Consider the following 19,410-nt stretch of genomic DNA (forward strand, 5'->3'; position numbering starts at 1 on the left):
TCCTGAGTAGCTGGGATTATAGGAGTGTGCCACCATGCCAGTAATTTTTTGTATGTTTGGTAGAGAAGGGGTTTTGCCATGTTGGCCAGGCTGGTCTCGAACTCCGGGCCTCAAGCGATCCACCGGCCTTAGCCTCCCAAAGTGTTGGGATTACAGGCGTGAGACACTGTGTCCAGCAGTTTTTTTTTTTTTTTTTTTTTTTTTTTTTTTTTTTTTAGGGATGGGCTTTTTGTCAAAATAGCATGAGAAAAAAGAAAAATTAAGAGAAAGACAGAGAGAGAGAGAGATGGGTTCTCTCTCTCCTCCAGGCTGGAGTACAGTGGTACAACCATAGCTCACTGCAGCTTTGACCTCCTGGGCTCTAGTGATCCTCCCACCTCAGCCTCCTGAGTAGCTGGGATTACATATGCATGCTACCATGCCTGGCTAATTTTTAAATGTTTTGTAGAGATGGGGTCTCCTATGTTGCCCAGGTCTTGAACTCTTGGCCTCAAGAAATCCTGCTGCCTCAGCCTCCCAAAGTGCTGGGATCACAGGCCTGAGCCACTGTGCCCAGCCGATGCCTGCAGCTCTAGGCTACCCCAGAAGGGCTCTGCTGCTCACTAGCTGTGACACCTTGGTCAGGCCCCTCTACCCTTCTGGCTCTCAATTTCCTCTGCTGTAAAAAGGGGAACACAGGGTAGTTTCACCAGAGGTTGGCTGTGAGGATTTTCCCTGGAAAATTCCCCAAATTGGAAAGAAAGCTACGGCATAGACTGCAAGGTGCTGGCTACAACTTAGTCTCCTGTTTCTTCTTTAGTCACAAGGACTCAAATTTATAGCTGGGCACACTCCCAAGGCTTCCTTGAAGCTAAGAATAGCACTGTGACTAGTTTTGGCCCATGAGTTGAAGCAATAGTGTGATGCGGTATTCCTTGGAATTCTCTTTAAGAGGAGGAGTGCTCTTCTTCCCTCATGTCCTCTTTCCTGCTGGCTGGAATTCAGACGAGATGGCCAGAGCTTGAGCAGCCATCCTGGGCCATGAGTCAGCCCACAAAGGAAGGCAGAACAAGCAGCATGAGGGAAATCTGGTCCCTGAAGACTGTGGAGTGGCACATCAGCCCTAACTGGCCTATTCTGATTTCTTTTATGTGACGGAATCAACCCTTGTGTATTTAAGACAATTAGGCCAGGCACGGTGGCTCACCCCTATAATCCCCACTTTGTGAGGCCAAGGTGGGAGAATCACCTGAGCCCAGGAGTTTGAGACCAGCCTGGGCAAGATGGGGAAACCCTGTCTCTACAGAAAAATTCAAAAATTAGCTGGCGTGGTGGCGTGTGCCTGTAATTCCAGTGACTAGGTAGGCTGGGGTGGGAGGATCGCTTGAGCCTGGGAGGTTGAGGCTGCAGTGAGCCCTGATTGTGCTGCTGCACTCCAGTTTGGACGACAGAGCAAGACCCTGTCTCCAGAAACAAACAAACAAACAAACAAACAAAAACCACAAAACATTAGCAGGGCCTCTGTTATATGGGCCAGCATCTTAACTAAGACAAAGGCCAAGAACCAGCATCTTAACTAAGACAAAGTGGCCACCCCCTTCGTCAGAGTCATATGTCCATCCCATTTTTGTGTTGGGATGTGTTGGTGAGTGTCAAGTAGGGGTGTGATTTAAATGCCTGATGCCTAGCCGTAATAATGGACAATGCCTGACACATAGTAGGTCCTTACATTGCAGCAAATAAGCTTACTGGATATACTCCTTTGCTAGGTGTGGGCGGCTCATTGTAGATGAAATTGAGCCACAGGGAGGTAAAGTGACTTACCCAAGGTCACACAGCTAGAACATGACAGATCTGGGATTTGAATCCAGGCCTCTTTCTTTCTTTTACTTCCTTTTTCTTTTCTTTTCTTTTTTTTTGAGACGGAGTCTCGCTCTGTTCCCCAGGCTGGAGTGCAATGGCGCGATCTCAGCTCACTGCAAGCTCCGCCTCCTGGGTTCAAGCCATTCTCCTGTCTCAGCCTCCTGAGTAGCTGGGACTACAGGTGCCCGCCCCCATGCCCAGCTAATTTTTTTGTACTTTTAGTAGAGACAGGGTTTCACTGTGTTAGTCAGGATGGTCTTGATCTCCTGACCTCGTGATCCGCCCGCCTTGGCCTCCCAAAGTGCTGGGATTACAGGCGTGAGCCACCACGCCTGGCCATCCAGGCCTGTTTCTAAAGCCTGTTCTCTTCAGACAAAATCAGCTGGGGAAGGAAGGAAGGTTAAAAATCATCCTCACTTTACAGAGAAGGACAGCAAAGCCCAGAGAGGGGTGGCGGTTTGTTGAATGACACACAGCGCATGGACAGCAAAGGCTGGTGCTGAGCCTGAGACGCCGCCTGCAGAAGCTGCTCAGCCTGGATCTGCCCCCTGAGATGGAGCCTTGCGTTCTCCCCAGTCAGCCGAGGGGACCTGCTTTAGTGCCAAAGATGCGCATGAGACCGGACTTTCCTTTAAGGCTGAAGAGGAAGGCTTTCTTTTAAAAAACAAGGACAGGAAAAACACCAGGGAGGCTGTTACTGAGACTCTCAGAAAACAGCACAAAGACACTGCTGGTAACATCTGCGTTTCCATTTGAATCACAAGTCACACTGCGTTATTCAAATGATTTTTCAAAAACACGAAAAGACAATTCCCTGTACAGTTTTGTTATTTTCTCACCACTAGAATCTGCCTACCTCTCGTTCTTTTCCTCACGAATGCTTTTCAACAGATTCCAGGGAAAACACACACACGTATATCCACACATCTAAGTGGCTTTCAGGGCCCTGGGCTCAGGGTGGTTGTCAAGACAGACCCAGTGCCCCTCTGCAGCAGGACGCATATTTAGTGGCTGCAGGGCCTGAGAAGGAACCTAAGTTTGGACTCTCTGAGAAGCTGGGGTGCCAGCCTTGGCTCTGTCTCTTACTAGTAACTGGGCCAGTCCTCACCATTTCCTGAACCACAGCTTCCTCATCTGTAAAATGAGAGTCATGACCTTGAATGACTGCTATAAGGAGTTCAAGGGCCTAGCACTTCACGGGAACTCAGAGAATGCTAGCTTTTGATATTATGTTCCTATATGATCCAAAACACTTTTCCTTTTTTACATGTTTTTTCTTTTTTTTTATTTTTTTGAGACAGTCTTGCTGTGTTGCCCAGGCTGGAGTGCAGTGCCATGATCTTGGCTCACTGCAACTTCTGCCTCCCAGGTTCAAGCTATTTGCATGCCTCAGCCTCTCAAGTAGCTGGGATTACAGATGTGCACCACCATGCCCGGCTAATTTTAGTAGTTTTAGTAGAGACGGCGTTTCACCATGTTGGCCAGGCTGGTCGCAGACTCCCAACCTCAGGTGATCCGCCCTCCTTGGCCTCCCAAAGTGCTGGGATTACAGGTGTGAGCCACCGCACCTGGCTTTTTAAATTTTAAATGTAGAGATGGGGACTTCTTATGTTGTCCAGGCTGGTCTCAAACTCCTGGGCTCAAGCGATCCTCCTGCTTCAGCCTCCTAAATTGCTGGGACTATAGGCATGAGCCACCATGCCCTGCCCCAGACACTTTTAAAGAGACATTATGCAATTTGAGTTCGTGATACCTACCTAAAGGAGTTGCTGGAAGAAATAATACAAACCACAAAGCACAGTGCCTGGTATCCCAGGAGGTACTCTGTAAATATGAGTTCCCTTACCTTAGTTTTCTAGAAGTAGGAGATGGAGGGTAGGGAGTTAGCTGGGCTGATCCATTTGGGAGCCTAAGATGGCTGCTCAAGCTCCAGCCATCACGTCTGAATTCCAGCCAGCAGCAACTTCACACCCACAGGGACAAGTGATAACTGCCTCTCTAAGGACAAACAAGAACTGCCTCCCTAGACCTTTGTAATGTTGTAGAGCGCTGGTGCCAGTGCTGGGTAGAAACAGGCCAGGAAGGGAGGTGTTTGTACCCACTGGCTGCAGCTGATACCAGATGGAAATTCCACTGAGTGCTGTCCTAGAACACACAGCTCTGGCCCTCCTTGACTACAAGTTGGTCTGGGTCTCAGGCAACCCTAGTCCCTGAGCCACCCCTCTGCAAAGACCCAGGGGAGCAGCTGCTGGGCAGAGCTCTGGTTTTACAGTTAGCTGGAGAGATGAGAGAAGAGGGGTGAGGCGGGTCGGGAAAGAGTCTCTTCTCAGCACCAGAAAGTTCTGGCGTGGCCGATACTGCGTGAAGATTCAGCCCCTGACCATCTCCCAGGCTCTCTCGATTGAATCTACCAGCCGCCTGGATACACGCTGAATGTGACTGGCGTGCAGAAGCCTTCCGTGGCTTCCCGTGCTGGCAGGGGCCTCTGTGAACACCCTGTGACAGCACTCATAACCCGTCATCATCACATTTGCACGAGGTTGCATTCCCTGATCAACTGAGCGCAGGGAAGCAGAGACCACTTCTCCCTCACCTCTGTGCCCCACAGCCAGCCCCGTGCACCGCGGGGCCTCGGTGGTGACCAGATCCTCGCAGGTACAAATGGGGCCCAGCCCTTCCTGTTTCCTACCTCAACAGACACCCCAACTTACCCAGACAGAGGCTGCCATCACCCACCTCTGCCTCCCCCAGTGACTCCTTTCAAGCCCATGTTCTTTCCCTTCTTGGACCTCAATTTCCTCATGTATAAAATGAGGCTAATAAAGGGACCTATACCACGTGGGCTGGCTGTGTGGTTTTGATAAGATAATACATGTGACAGGCTTTTGGTGCAGGGTTAGAGGTCACTACCAGAAGCTACGGAGATGTGTGAAAGAAGGCAGTACCGAGGCAGTGGTGAAGAGCCCAGGTTCATCCAGCTCTACCACTCACATGCCGTGGCATCGCCTTCAGCCTCTGTTTTCACATCTGTACAATGGGTTACTACCACTCTGCGGATCTCTATGAGGATCAAATGACTTATCCCCATAAAACATGTGAGCTGTTGGCTACTGTGGTTATTATCGAGTATCTACTTTGTGCCAAGGCTTTGCTAAGTTCTAGGCCACCCGGCATTTCCTCTGGGACATGAAGAGTCTTGTCGTGGGCCAGCTCTCTGCACCCCAGAAGCCTCAGGAGTTGGTCCCTGGGGTGGCAAATCCCCCACCCACTGTAACCCAGTCCCTGTGAGGACTGACTGAGGGGTAGGAGGGCAGCTTCATTCACCCCAGAGATACGCCCTGCCTGCAACAGGGCCAGCCCAGTGGGTGATCACAAAGGGCCCTGCTGTGTGGCTGGTCCAGCAGGGAGAAGACAGGTCCTGTGGGTCTCTGTTGGGAGCAGAGGGCGGCCAGCACTTTCCCCGACAGCAGTAATGAAAGCTCCCTTGGTTATCAAGGAAAACAGGAGGCCAGCACAAAGGCAGTGCTAATTACCTCTAATTACCCAGAAGAGGAAAGCACCGTTTTTGGTGATGTGTTCCTAATGTGATAAAGAGCTATTATTAGGCAGGAACTGGGAAGCTGCCACGAAGACAGTCTGAGGAGGGAGTGGAGTCTCCAAAGCTGCTGGTCCCAGAGGCAAACAAACTGGGGGTGGTGGCAGGGGCAGGCCAGGAGGGACTAGGATTAAAGGAGGGCCTACTATGCGCCAAGCATCTTACATGCGCTGCCCTGGAAGTTAGGCATTTCTACCATTTCCTAGATGAGGACACTGAGACACAGAGAGGTTAAGTAACTGGCCCAAGGTCATACAGCCAGTAAACCAGTGGCAGAGCCAGGATTCTAAGCCATGCCTCTCTGGTGCCAAAGGCTATGCTCTTCCTACCATATCCCATTCCCAGGAGAAATCAGATCTTGTGAGGGCTTTGCAGCATTAAAAGCTACTTTCTTCAGCAGGTGCTTTTTATCTCTGATTCTTCTAGCAAAGGGAGACTCCTGGGGTGCTGAGGCACAAAGTCCCTGCTCCCCTTCACCCCATTCAGGGTGCAGGCACCTTGAATAGGACAGAGAGCCCTGGACACGGGTCAGGAGGCATCATCGCTGAGTCCTGTTGATAGTGATGGGAGGCAGCCAAATGCCTAGGCAGATAAGGGCGGGTCCCGGTGAAACCCCACCTTCAAACCAAAAAAACAGCCTGAAGGCTGACTGGACTGCTGGTCCCAGATGAAACCCGCCACCCAGAGTGAGAACTTCTGTTCCTGTTTGCCCACCCTTCCCCTATTCTGAGCACATAGAAGCCCTGGATTCAGCCACACTGTGGGGGCTTTCCTGCCTTTGGGTAGGGGAACCACCCCCACATCCCTTGTCTGTGGAAAGCTGTTTCATCACTGAATAAAACTCTCTATCTTGCTCACTCTTCAATTGTCAGCGTATCCTCATTCTTCTTGGATGCTGGACAAGAGCTCGGGATCCACCAAGCGCGGGTACCCAGAAAGGCTGTCACACTGGCCTTTTGCCCTCACCAGTGGAGGGCAGCTGCCCCACGCAATGCGGCCAGGGGCCAGCTGAGCTGTGAACATGCCACCGTCCATTGGGCTGGCGGAACTAAAACAGCTAATTAGCACACTAACACCCCCTCTGAGGCTTCGGGGTCACGGGTACCCCTGCCTGGGTGCTGCCATGTTCCACTCGAGGCAACACACCTGGTCTGGCCACAGGCCCTGCATGGAGCTTGCTCCTGTGTCGGCGTTTGGAGTGGTCAGCCAGACCCCGCACTTGCTTCATGTGCTTCCTCCCACAAGGGGCTGAGTGTGGCAGACTGAGTATACGGGGCACCCCTGCTGCAAGTGCGGCAAAGGGGCCGAGAGAAAATTCTTGTCACTGTGGTTTGCTGGCCTTGTGACTCAGCTTACCTCATTCCCACAGGGAAGCGGGCAGCACAGCTTCCAACCTGGGTTCAGAACCTAGACCTGCAACTCTGGCTATGACTCCATGCTCCCAGGTCTCAGTTTCCCAATCTGTGATCTGGGGATGCTTAATACCTCCTCTAGGGAGTTGTGAGGTTTACAGAATGTGAGCCAAGTCTATCTGTGAAGACTTTTTTTTTTTTGAAACAGAGTCTCACTCTGTCACCCAGGCTGGAGTGCAGTGGTGCCATCTCAGCTAACTGCAAGCTCTGCCTCCTGGGTTCATGCCATTCTCCTGCCTCAGCCTCCCGAGTAGCTGGGACTACAGGCGCCCGCCACCACGCCTGGCTAATTTTTTGTATTTTTAGTAGAGATGGGGTTTTACCATGTTAGCCAGGATGGTCTTGATCTCCTGACCTGGTGATCTGTCCGCCTCGGCCTCCCAAAGTGCTGGGATTACAGGTGTGAGCCACCGCGCCCGGCCCCTGTGAAGACTCTTTAACCAGGAGCAACCAGTTTCATAAATGGATGAGTCTAGAAATGCCTCTTATTCTACCCCAGTCCCTTAAGCTCCCAGTTAGGAAGGCACAGGGTGGCTTCATTTGTGATCCTCTGGTGGGTTAGGAATTGTGTCTCAGGGCCCTGGGAGTTTAGGGGTGAAGATATAAGTGAGAATGAATTGGCCCCAGTGACCTGGTGTCAGGCCAGGTGAGAGGCCCGGGTGACCTCTGGGCAGGGACATGGCCGACAGACTTCACGGACAGCAGCACCTGGTGAAGCTCTGATTTTGTTTTTTTGTGTAAGAATTCCCCCATGTTATCAAAGGCTCAGTCAAGTCTCAAAACACATGCAGCCCAGTGTGAGCCACACTGTGGTGGCAGGGATGGGTCTGGGACCTAGCTTCATCGGCCATTGAGACACAGTGGTAGAGTGGTCAGAACAGGCAGCTGCTGATGTTGAATGGGGAAGCCAGAGTGCCCCTCAAGCCAGGGAATTTTTAGATGCCCAGAAATAAGTCTAGTCTGTCTGCAGGAAGGAGCTGCTCAAACAACCATTAGTGGAAACTGGGTGATATAGTTTAGCTGTGCCCCTACCCAAATCTCATCTTGAATTGTACTCCCATAAATCCCATGTGTTGTGGGAGGGACCCAGTGGGAGATAATTGAATCTTGGGGGTGTTTTCCCCCAAACTGTTCTCAGTGTAGTGAATACGTCTCCTGAGAGCTGATGGTTTTATAAGGGGAAACCCCTTTCACTTTGTTCTCATTCTCTCTTGCCTGCCACCATGAAAGACGTGCCTTTTGCCTTCTGCCATGATTGTGAGGCCTCCCCAGCCACGTGAAATTGTGTCCATTAAACCTCTTTTTCTTTATAAATTACCCAATCTTGGGTATGTCTTTATCAGCAGTGTGGAAACGGACTAATACACTGGGTTACACTTGGGAAGCACTTGGCACTTAATAAATGGCAGCCAACAACACAATAACTAGAAACCAGAGATTTTGTTCTCAGGGTCCCCTGACATTGCAAGCGTTTTTACTGGCTGAAGTCGGCTTGTGCTTGTAGTTACAGCTTATTCCTGCCCATTGCCAACCCCTCTTTGCCCTTCCCCCTGTGGGGCACGTCTCCCACTATTTCTCATATCTACCTGGGCTAGGGCTACAACTACTGGCTTCAGACCTAGGTTTGAGTCCTGCTTTGCCATGTTTCAGTGGTGTGACCCTGGAACGTCTGTAAGCCTCAGTGACCTTGTCTGCACAATGGGGACAGTAATGTCTGTAAAAGGCTTAGGGCAGGCTGGGTACGGTGGCTCATGCCTGTAATCCCAGCACTTTGGGAGGCCAAGGTGGGCAGATCATCTGAGGTCAGGAGTTTGAGAACAACCTGACCAACATGACGAAAGCTCATCTCTATTAAAAATACAAAAAAAAAAAAAAAAATTAGCTGGGCGTGGTGGGGGGGGGGCACCTGTAATCCCAGCTATTAGAGAGGCTGAGGCAGGAGAATCGCTTAAACCTGAGAGGCAGAGGTTGCAGTGAGCCAAGATCACGCCATTGCACTCCAGCCTGGGAGACAAGAGTGAAACTCCATCTCAAAAATATAAATAAATAAAAGGCTGAGGGCAGAGCTGGGCGTAGAGTTAGTGTCCGCACAGGAAGCTATTAACTCCCTAGGATAGCATGTGGCAGGTGAACGAGGTTCTTTCAAAGTCTAAAAAAACTCAAGCTGTTTGGGCGCAGTGGCTCACGCCTGTAATCCCAGCACTCTGGGAGGCCAAGGTAGGTCGATTGCTTGAGCTCAGGAGTTCAAAACCAGCCTGGACAACATGGTGAAATCTCGTTTCTACCAAAGATACAAAAAATTAGCTAGATGTGGTGGTGTACACCTGTGGTCCCAGCTACTCAGGAGGCTGGGGCAGGAGGATCACCTGAGCCTGGGAGGCAGAGGTTGCAGTGAGCTGTGATTGCACCACTGCACTCCAGCCTGGGCAACAGAGCAAGACCCCATCTCAAAAAGAAAAAAAAAAAAAAAGGCTGGATGCGGTGACTCATGCCTCTAATCTCAGCACTTTGGGAAGCTGATGCAGGCAGATCACCTGAGGTCAGGAGTTCAAGATCAGCCTGACTAACATGGTGAAACCCTGTTTCTACTAAAAACACAAAAATTAGCCAGGTGTACTGGCAGGCACCTGTAATCCAAGCTACTAGGAAGGCTGAGGCAGGAGAATCGCTTGAACCCAGAAGGCAGAGGTTGCAGTGAGCCAAAATCGTGCCACTGCACTCCAGCCTCGGTGACAGAGTGAGGCTCCATCTCAAAAAAAAAAAAAAGAAAAGAAAAGAAAAAGAAAAGAGGCCAGGTGCGGTGATTCACACTTATAATCCCAGCACTTTGAGAGGCTGAGGCGGGTGGATCACCTGTGGTCAGGAGTTCAAGACCACCCTGGCCAACATGGTGAAACCCCGTCTCTACTAACAATACAAAAATTAGCTAGGTGTGGTGGTGCGTGCCTGTATTCCCAGCTACTAGAGAGGCTGAGGTGGGAGGATTGCTTGAGCCCAGAAGGCAGAGGTTGCAGTGAGCCGAGATCATGCCACTGCACTCCTGTCTGGGCAACAGAGTGAGACCTCATCTCAAAAAAAAAAAAAAAAAAAAAAAAAAAAAGAAAGGAAAAAAAAAAGAAAATAAATTCAAGTTGGGCTTGCGTGGCTGCCCAGCAGGCGCCCTCTCACCCCATTCCCTGCAAGAATTCTTTCTGACGATCTGCTCCTGCACCCCAGCCTAGTTTTAGCTGCATGGGAACCCTCAGGGAGTATGTTTAAAATGTGGACTCATGGCTCTGCCCCTAGAGGTGATGTAGAAGTTTTGGGCAGTGGGGCCCTGGGCTCTGCATTTTAAAGACATTCCAGATGTCCTGCTCTGCATCCCATCCTTCCACAGCCTGGCAGGCAGGTGCTTCTGCTTTTGGTCTAGCCTAAAGCCCTCTAACTGTGTCCTCTGCTTGCTCCAGCTGCTTCTCGCAGAAACATACAGTCCTGACTAGTGAGCTGAGATGGGGCTGTTGGGGAGCCCTGGGTCAGGGGGGTACTCAGGAGTGGGGAACAGCAGTAATACAGGAGCAAGAGTGAGGGTTCTGGAGGTTCAAATCCTGTTAATTGATAGTTGTATATCTGTGTGTGTTTTTGCTTTTTAGAGACAGGGTTGTGCTCTGATGCCCAGGTTGCAATACAATGGCACGATCATGGCTCACTGCAGCCTTGATCTCCTAGGCTCAAGTGATCCTCCCACCTCAGCCTCCTGAGAAGCTGGGACTACAGGCACACACCACCATGCCCAGGTGATTTAAAAAATTTTTATAGAAATGGGGTTTTGATATGTTGCCCAGGCTGGTCTCGAATTCCTGGGCTCAGGGGATCTGCCCTCCTGGGCTTCCTGAAGTGCTGGGATTACAGGCATGAGCCACCGCACCTGGCTCCAAATAAATTCTTATGATCTCTCTCCCGTGGCATGGAACAGGTTGGGGCCACTGACTTCAGGGGACAGGGGTGGCTGGGCTGGAGCAACTAAGCAAATGCAAAGCCCCAGGAAGGACAGGCCAACACTCACCACAGAGGTCAAGTCCACATTCTCCACCCTCCTGTCCTGCAGCAGCACGGGCTGTAGGCCAGCGACACGGAGCTGCACCGAGGATGTGCGGTACACGAAACTCAGCAGCCAGTCTCCTCTGTGGGAGGGCAGAGAAGCGTGTGAACGTTAGCACCAGCCTTGGACAACCCGAGGACAGGACGGGCCAGGCTGCCTCCTGGGAAGCCGAGTGGGACTGGAGCCTCTGCGGGAAAACAGGGCCCCTGATTGCACGGTGGAGATGGAAGATGAAGCAGCCACAGCTGATGCTTTTGAAGCCTGGCCTGGGTGCCAGGCATGGTGCACAGGGCTGTGCACAATCACCAGGTAGCTCTATGAAGGCTGTCTGCTTTGTTCCCAGCTGGGTCTCCAGAGCTAAGAACAGGGTCCAGCATGCAATAGAGGAATATCTGCTGAAGGAATGAATGAGGAATCTGGATAAAGTTCTCAAAAAGTCAGCATGTGGCTCAGGAGAGCTATTCCTAGCTCGGGAAAGGTGGCTTGTCCACGGCTCCCTGGAAAAAGAAAGGCAGAGAAGGTCTGCCTGTGAGGAGGGGGGGAGCTCTGGAGTCTAGGTGACCTATCTGTGAGCTGGAGGGACCAGCTTGGCCTTCCCAGGACAGGCTCAGCCCAGGCTGCAGGTTCTCCCTGCCCTCAGGCAGCAGAAGAGGCAAGGGTGGTTGTCCAGGCAGTCACAGCGCCGGGAACATTCCTCTACTTTCAGGGGTGCTGTGACCCCACTCTGTGAACCTGGCCCCAGCCAAACACTGCCCGTACACTATCCAGAAGAAATGACCTCGGACCGTCTGCTGCCCATTGCTTCAGGTGCAATGAATACTGTCTACAGAGGACGCGGTCTGAGGGACCCCTGAGGCAGCCTTCCCTTGCAAACCCCTGAACTGTCTTGGGATGCAGCTGGGCCATCCCAGAGCCATGCCCTTGGGCCTTGCCACCCAGCAAGTCTGTGCACAGGCAAGCTTCTGTTCTCCCCTCTGCACCGCAGACTCGGAGCCAACTCAGCCCATCCTGCTGTCTTCTATGTGGACTAATTCTGACTCTGGTTTGCATGGCGTCATTTTTGCACACTTGTTCATCTTAAAGAAGGCCCCCCCCCCCTCACTGCAGGGGGGTAAGAATGGCTGAGAGATAGGAGGCCGGGGCTGGAGTCCTGGTGGCCCCTGTCTATGTGCCCTGCTGTGTGACCACAGGCAAGTCCCCCACCTGTCCAGGACACAGGGTGTGGTGGTGCTCTCTGGGCTCCTCCAAGTTCTGACCCTCTGTGGTCTCTGAGCACGTGGGTTTGTGAGTGGGTACCACTCTGAAGACCCCCAGGAGGACTAGTCCCTGAGTTGAGGGGTCCTCTACAGACTCTCCTGCTGTGTTCTGAAGTGAGCTCATCCATCCCTAACTCCTTCCTCACTGTCATCTGCCCAGTCCTTCAAGTAGAAACCAATGTCTTGGGTGCCTCTTCCCTACGGCCAACGTATCAGAGTCCTCCCAATTCTTCCTCCCCTCTCCCCTCCAATACCTGTCCCTTGTGGTCCAGCCCTGAGAGTAGGCAATCCTCCCTCCCTGCCCCACGGGTGAATGCAACAGCCTCCTCACCCCACTCCCTGCTCCTGGCCTCACCTAGCTTGAGCCACTGGAGTCTTCCTAAAACACCCATCTGACCACTGTGCTCCCTCAGGAGCAGACCATGGCTCTCCATTGCCTCTGGGCTTTCTCATCTAGAAAATTCCTTCAGTCTCTCCAGAGACCAGTGCTTTCAGGTCCTGATGATGATCTTAATATTGAGGGCCCAAGAAGCACTAAGAATGGATGGTTGCAGGGGGCAGTGGCTCACGCCTGTAATCCCAGCACTTTGGGAGGTTGGGGGGGGGATTGCTTGGGCCCAGGCATTTGAGACCAGCCTAGGCAACATAGGGAGACCCCATCTCTACAAAACACACAAAAATTAGCTGGGTGTGGTGGTGTGTGCCTATGGTCCCAGCTACTTGGGAGGCTGAGGCAGGAGGATCATCTAAGCCCAAGGCAGTTGAGGCTGCAGTAAGCCCTGGTTGTGCCACTGCACTTCAGCCTGGGCAACAGAGTGAGACCTTGTCCCGAAAAACAAACAAACAAACAAACAAACAAACAAAAAAGGATGGCTAGAGGGAGAAAAGGGAGATCCATTCAAGGTGTTTTATTGAACTATTCATAAGAATCCAGTGCATCAAATACTGGATGTGAGGATGGTCGGGAAATGTTTCCAATAGCGCTGGGTGTAAATGACCAAAGACAGTATCATTCCTCCGAAATTATTTCTGTTGTAATTATGACAACATTTTAGTTAAAATGTGAATTACATGTATTTATACACATGTAAGGGCAGAGCAGGAACACAGATTAGAAGGTTCTGAACCCTCTCACTGTGCTGAGCAAACCATGGGCCTTCACTGGCATTCAAGACCTTCTCCACCAGCTCTGGACCACACAGAGCCAAGTTCAATTCCTGCCTTGTCAATTATGAGCTGTGTGACCTTGGACAGATTGCTTGACCTTTCTGAGCCTCAGCCTCCTCAGGGTATCTTAGCTCCCAGCATTGGTGGGAGCATTAACTGAGGCGGGACATGTACACACAGGTGCTCAGGGAGCCTCAGTCATGACTATTAGCGCCTGTGCTGGACCTGTGTGTGCTATGCCGCCTCTCTCCAGCTCAGTCTGTGCTTCCAGTCTCTGATGGGTTCCTATATCCATCCTTTCAAGATTCACCTTGGACATCCCCTCCACTAGGGAGTGTCCCTGGGCCTCTCCACCCACTACTATATATATATATGTTTTGAGACAGGGTCTTAACTCTGTTGCTGGAGTTAAGGCTGGAGTGCAGTGGCATGATCTTGGCTCATTGCAGCCTCCACCTCCTGGGCTCAAGCTATCCTCCCACTTCAGCCTACCAAGTAGATGGGACTACAGGTGTGCACCACCATGCCTGGCTAATTTTTGTATTTTTTTTTGTTTGTTTGTTTTTGTTTTTGTGACATAGTCTCGCTCTGTTGCCCAGGCTGGAGTGCAGTGGCACGATCTTGGCTCACTGCAGCCTCTGCCTTCTAGGGTCAAGCCATCCTCCCACCTCAGCCTCCCAAGTAGCTGGGACTACAGGAGCCACCATGCATGGTTAACTTTTGTATCTTTTTTTTTTTTTGAGACATAGTCTTGATCTGTTGCCCAGGCTGGAGTGCAGTAGCACAATCTTGGCTCACTGCAGCCTCTGCCTCCTAGGGTCAAGCCATCAGCCCACCTCAGCTTCCCAAGTAGTTGGGACTACAGGTGTGCACCACCATGCCCGGCTAATTTTTGTATTTTTTTTGTAGAGACAGGTTTTGCCATGTTTTCAGGCTGGTCTTGAACTCCTTCCTGGGCTCAAGCGATCCTCCTGCCTCGGCCTCCCAAAGTGCGGGAATTACAGGTGCGAGCCACTGCGCCCGTCCTCCATCCGAAATGATTAATCATTCACCCCTTGTGTGCCTGGTACCTGTTCCTTTTATGATGTTTGCCACACATCCTCCTGTGTTTCCCCTTTTCTAGAAAAGCAGAGAGCTCCCTGAGGGCAGGCCTGTGCCTTAGTCATCCCTGTATCCTGAGCTGAACCGGTAACTCACTGCCACTCTCTCTCAGGTCCTCCAGGCAATGCTGATGTGCAAACCCCAGGCTGAACAACCGCCACCTGCTGAAGGCAGACCTGGCTCACTCACCAGGCCTCGAGCCATCTGTGGGCAGGGGTCCTCCCTGCTCCTTCTTCTGTCATCCCCTCCTCACACGGCACCTGGGGCAGAGCCCACAGGGTGGCCTCTTGTCTCTGGGCTACAAGGAGCCCTCCTGAGGACTCAGAATGCAGCCATCTCACGGGGGGATGAGACAGGCCTGAGCTCATATCCTGGGTCATACCCTGGGCAAGTCACTTGCCCCTCTTAGAGCTTCACTTCCTCAGGGATGTGACAGGCGGCAGTGCTATCACGCCAGTTAGCTTCCAGAAAGTTCGTGAATAGCCCAGGTAAGGGAGTGGGTTTACAAAGAGCTTTATTAATGTAAATTACACGTGAGTAAACTTGTGTAGTTGGGTAGTGTTGGCCTGAATCCCCTTCCCTCTCATCCTCCACGTTTAAGTTCACAGCAACTAAAAGGCCTTTGGAGACCAAGAATCTGAACTCCTGGCTGATGCTTAATTTAACCAAGGAACTACAGTTATTTTAATCGACACTGTCTCTCTCCTTCCCTCCTTCCCTTTCTTCTTCCTTCTCCTCCTCCTCCTCCTTTCTCTCCATAAAGAGATGGCCCAGGGTCTCACAAAATAATTGAAAACCAAGTGTATGCGCCTCAGGTTCTCAACAGAACAGATGGGTTTAATAAGATTTTGCTGCGTTCCCCCTGCACACATGCAATTTTAATTCTTTCCCTTTGCTGTTTATAAAAAGTACTAAAAAATCATGTGCTATGTGAGTATGCCAAGTAATAAACATTGTAACTGTTATCATTTATTGGGCACCTACTAAGTGCCAGTTCTTCTGCTTTATAACGTCATTTAATCTTCCCAGAACCTCTACACAGGAGGGACTATTATTCCTATTTTATAGGTGGGGATGCTGAATTCAGGGAAGTTGTTTGTCTAAACCCACTCAAAAGGTAAACAGCAGAGGCAAGACTTTAACCTAGGACTGCCTCACATCAAAGTCTTTGTCCATTCCTTATCTTTTTCTTATTTTTTTATATCTATTTTTTGAGATGGAGTCTTGCTCTTGTGGCCCAGGCTGGAGTACAGTGGTGCGATCCCGGCTCACTGCAACCTCCACCTCCCAGGTTCAAGCGATTGTCCTGCCTCAGCCTCCCACCATGCAGCCTGGCCCAAGGTTGGTGCTCACTGAATTCACTGAATGAATATCCCAAGTGACTGATGATGATGAATGAAAAAAATGGTGACATTACCTGTCATTCACAAAGCATGTATGTACCATGCACACACATACACACATGTGAACATGGACAATCGTGCACATGTGTATGTACATACATGTAAACACACACACATGTACAGCTCTGTAAATCCTTCAAGCATCCTCACAACTCTGAGGGCAGTTGCTACCAGTATCCCTCTTTTACTGATGAAGAAATGAAGGTGGGCGTTAGAACCCAGGCCTGTGTGCTTCCGAATCATGAGCCTTAAACATGGCTGCTCTGAAAACACCTTTGCTTCATCCAGAGGCTGGATGGACAGGGCGTCTTCTCAGGCCAATCTTAGAGGGCTCCGTTTTGGGTTTCATCCTCCCTCCTGCCCCAAAGTCTGAGTCACAGCTTTGGCTGAAACCCCACAGGTCCTCCTTCTCAAACCCCAAACAAGGGTTCCTTCCTTTCTAGCCCTGTGGCCGCCGGCCTTCACGGGTCCCCTCCTCTGGCTGGAGGGTCTGTCACCCTGTTTGGGTACAGGTTCCTGCATGCCGTCAGCCTCCTGTTCTAGCACCCTGCCCTTCCTCCAAGGCAGCACTCAGAAAGCTCAGCCTAGGCCCCTCCAGTCCCTCCTTCCACCGCCAAAGACTAACATAGACGCCTCTTAGACCTCATTCAAAGACCTCCCTGTGGTCCATTCTTTGTTTTTCAGTCTGTGTCCCACTCGCCCATGTCCCTTCCCCCAGCTCCAACCTGGCCAAGCTGCCCCAGCCTCTCCTGTCACCCTGCTGCTCTCAGGCCTGATACACAAACATCTTCTCAGAATCCCCCTGCTGTCCATCATCCCACTGGGGGGATGCTTCCCAGATCAGATCACCAGGCCAGGGCCTGCTCCTAACAGGGCCGGTGCCCGGCCAGTTCTTGGGATCTTCCAGGACAGGGATTAGGTCTCGAATATGTGTCCCCAACACAGAGCGTGGGCATGCTAAGTGCTCAGTAAGCACTGCCACTTCCCCGCTGGCATGAGGTTTGGACAGACCTGCAGTAGCCGTTGATGATCCTCCCGGACACCACCTTCCGGAAAGGCTCCCAGTGCTTCGCTTCTCCCTCCACAGGTGCACCCAGCAGGACGACATCCTCGATGATCCCTTGGCAATCTGGCAAAAGACCCCAGAAAAGGCTGTCAGTGTCCCTGGTCACAGTGGGTGCTGGGAGGGACTCTCCAACAGCAGTGGAGGAGATGGATGTCACACACATACACATGCACACACGTGAATCATGTGCATATGTGCATGTACACACATGCAAACATGCAAACACATGCATGGATAGGCATGGAAGCTTCTACCGAGTTCCAGAACCTGAGTCAAGCCTCTTATATGCTTAATCTATTCCTTCAAAGGATCATTACCCCATTTTATTTATTTATCTATATTTATATATTTTGAGATGGAGTCTCACTTTGTTGCCTAGGCTAGACTGCAGTGGCACGATCTCAGCTCACTGCAACCTCCACCTCCCGGTTCAAGCGATTCTCCTGCCTCAGCCTCCGGAGTAGCTGGGACTACAGGCACACGCCACCACGCCCAGCTACTTTTTTGTATTTTTAGTAGAGATGGGGTTTCACCATGTTGGCCAGGCTGGTCTCAAACTCCTCACCTCAGGTGATCCACCTGCCTTGGCCTCCCAAAGTACTGGGATTACAGGCAAGAGCCACTGTGCCCAGCCTCATTATCCCCATTTTAGAGTTACGGAAAACCAAAGGTATCTGCAAGATCACATGGCTAATAAGTTCCAGCACAGCCTGAGTTGGAACCCAGGTCTCTCTCTACCACCTACGAAGTTCACACCAGCTGTGGACTATGGATGGATGTCTTCCTTTAGAAGAGACTAATGGGCCCCACATCATCTTGCATGCCAGGTGGGAGACACCAATATCTTCCTCTGCAAAAGGTTCCCTGGGATCTGTGCAGACTGGTGGGAAGAGGGGGGTGAAGAGGAGATGGGGCGAGTAGGTCCTGGGGTCAGGGAGTGCACTTGTCAGCCGCATCGATCTAATGATTCAGGAAATATTTCAGGTCAGGGCTATTCAAAGTGCAATCTGGGCTAGGGGCGGCAGCTCACCTAGCGTTGATAATCCCAGCATTTTGGGAAGCTGAGGCATAAGAATTGCTTCAGCCCAGGAGTTCAAGACCAGCCTGGGCAACAAAGTGACACCTTGTCTTTACAAAAAAAAAAAAAAAGCCAGGGCCCCGCGCAGTGGCTTATGCCTGTAATCCCAGCATTTTGGGAAGCCAAGGTGAGTGGATTACTTAAGGCCAGGATTTAGAGACTAGCCTTGCCAGCATGGCAAAAAACCGCCTCTACTAAAAATACAAAAATTAGCTGGGTGTGGTGGCAGAAGCCTGTAATCCCAGCTATTTGGGAGGCTGAGGCATGAAAATCGCCTGAGCCCAGGAGGCAGAGGTTGCAGTGAGCTGAGATTGGGCAACTGCATTCAGCCTGGGCCACAGATTGAGACTCTGTCTCTAAATAAATAAATTCATTAAAAATTAGTTGGATGTGGTGGCACACACCTGTAGTCCCAGCTACTTGGGAGGCTGAGGCAGGGAGATTGCTTGAGCTCAGGAGTTTGAGGTCACAGTGCGCTATGACCACACCACTGCACACCAGCCTGGGTGATGGAGCCAGACCTTGTCTCAAAACAAACAAGCAAACAAACACCAAAGTGCAATCCAATTGTTCTGTAAGTACAGAAATAGAGAAGCACCGCGGCTTTTTCAATCTTGCTGCAGAATGGAAACCAGTAGTTCCCAGAGGGGTATGTAGACCAGGCTCGGAGAAACACTGCTCTGGACAAATGAGAGGTACAAATGCACCCCTCCCCCAGCCTCTATCCCATCCTCTGCTTTATTTTTCTTCTTGCCACAGATTATTGTTTATCCTCTGTCTCATCCTCTAACACGGAGGTTCAGTGAGGGCAGGTACCCCAGTGCCATATTCACAGCAGTGTGGCAGGGCCCAGGATAGCACTGATTACAGATTTGGTGCTCAATAAAGATTTGAATGAATGAATGAATGAATGAATGAATCCGTGAATAAATGTCTGTCTCTATCAGGAAAATCAGTTTACAGGCTTTGACATCAGGTTCAAATCCCAGCTTAGCCACTTTCGGGCTATGTGACTTGAACCAAATCATGTAACTTCTCCAAGCCTAAAAGAGGATGATGATGTTGGCCTTACAGGGTCTTTATGACGATTAAGTCACATGGGAAAAATCTCAGCACAGTGAATGCACAGTGGGAGTTCATGCACCCCACTGGCCTGCCTGACCCCTGCCTCCCCCTTGTGGCTCTCCCTCCCTTCCTCCCTCCCTTCCTTCCTTCCCTCCTTCCTTCCTTCCTTCCCTTCCTCTCTCTCTCCTCCCTCCTCCCTCTCTCCTCCCTCCTCCTCTCCTCCCTCCTTCCCTCCTTTTCCTTCCTCCCTCCCTCCTCCCTCTCTCTTCCCTCCCTCCTCCCTCCCTCCTTCTTTTCTTTACTTTCTTTTTCTTTTCTTTTCTTTCTTTCTTTTTTTTTTTTTTTTT

The 19,410-nt window shown here is 51.0% G+C and overlaps 1 protein-coding gene across 4 annotated transcripts in view; it reads right to left on the reverse strand.

Annotated features, from left to right (window-relative positions):
- Positions 1 to 19,410, reverse strand: part of TMCO4 (transmembrane and coiled-coil domains 4) — a 136,713-nt gene that overhangs the window by 2,235 nt on the left and 115,068 nt on the right. For all 4 annotated transcript variants that reach the window (XM_017852129.1, XM_017852127.1, XM_017852128.1 and 1 more), the window contains 2 exons: positions 16,866 to 16,983; positions 10,892 to 11,009 (listed from right to left, as the gene is read on the reverse strand). In XM_017852129.1, coding sequence (XP_017707618.1) covers positions 10,892 to 11,009; positions 16,866 to 16,983 — 236 coding nt within the window. The remainder of the gene's footprint in view (positions 1 to 10,891; positions 11,010 to 16,865; positions 16,984 to 19,410) is intronic.

Source organism: Rhinopithecus bieti, unplaced genomic scaffold (genome assembly GCF_001698545.2).
Source record: "Rhinopithecus bieti isolate Rb0 unplaced genomic scaffold, ASM169854v2 scaffold_33652, whole genome shotgun sequence".
NCBI classification, from domain to species: domain Eukaryota; kingdom Metazoa; phylum Chordata; class Mammalia; order Primates; family Cercopithecidae; genus Rhinopithecus; species Rhinopithecus bieti.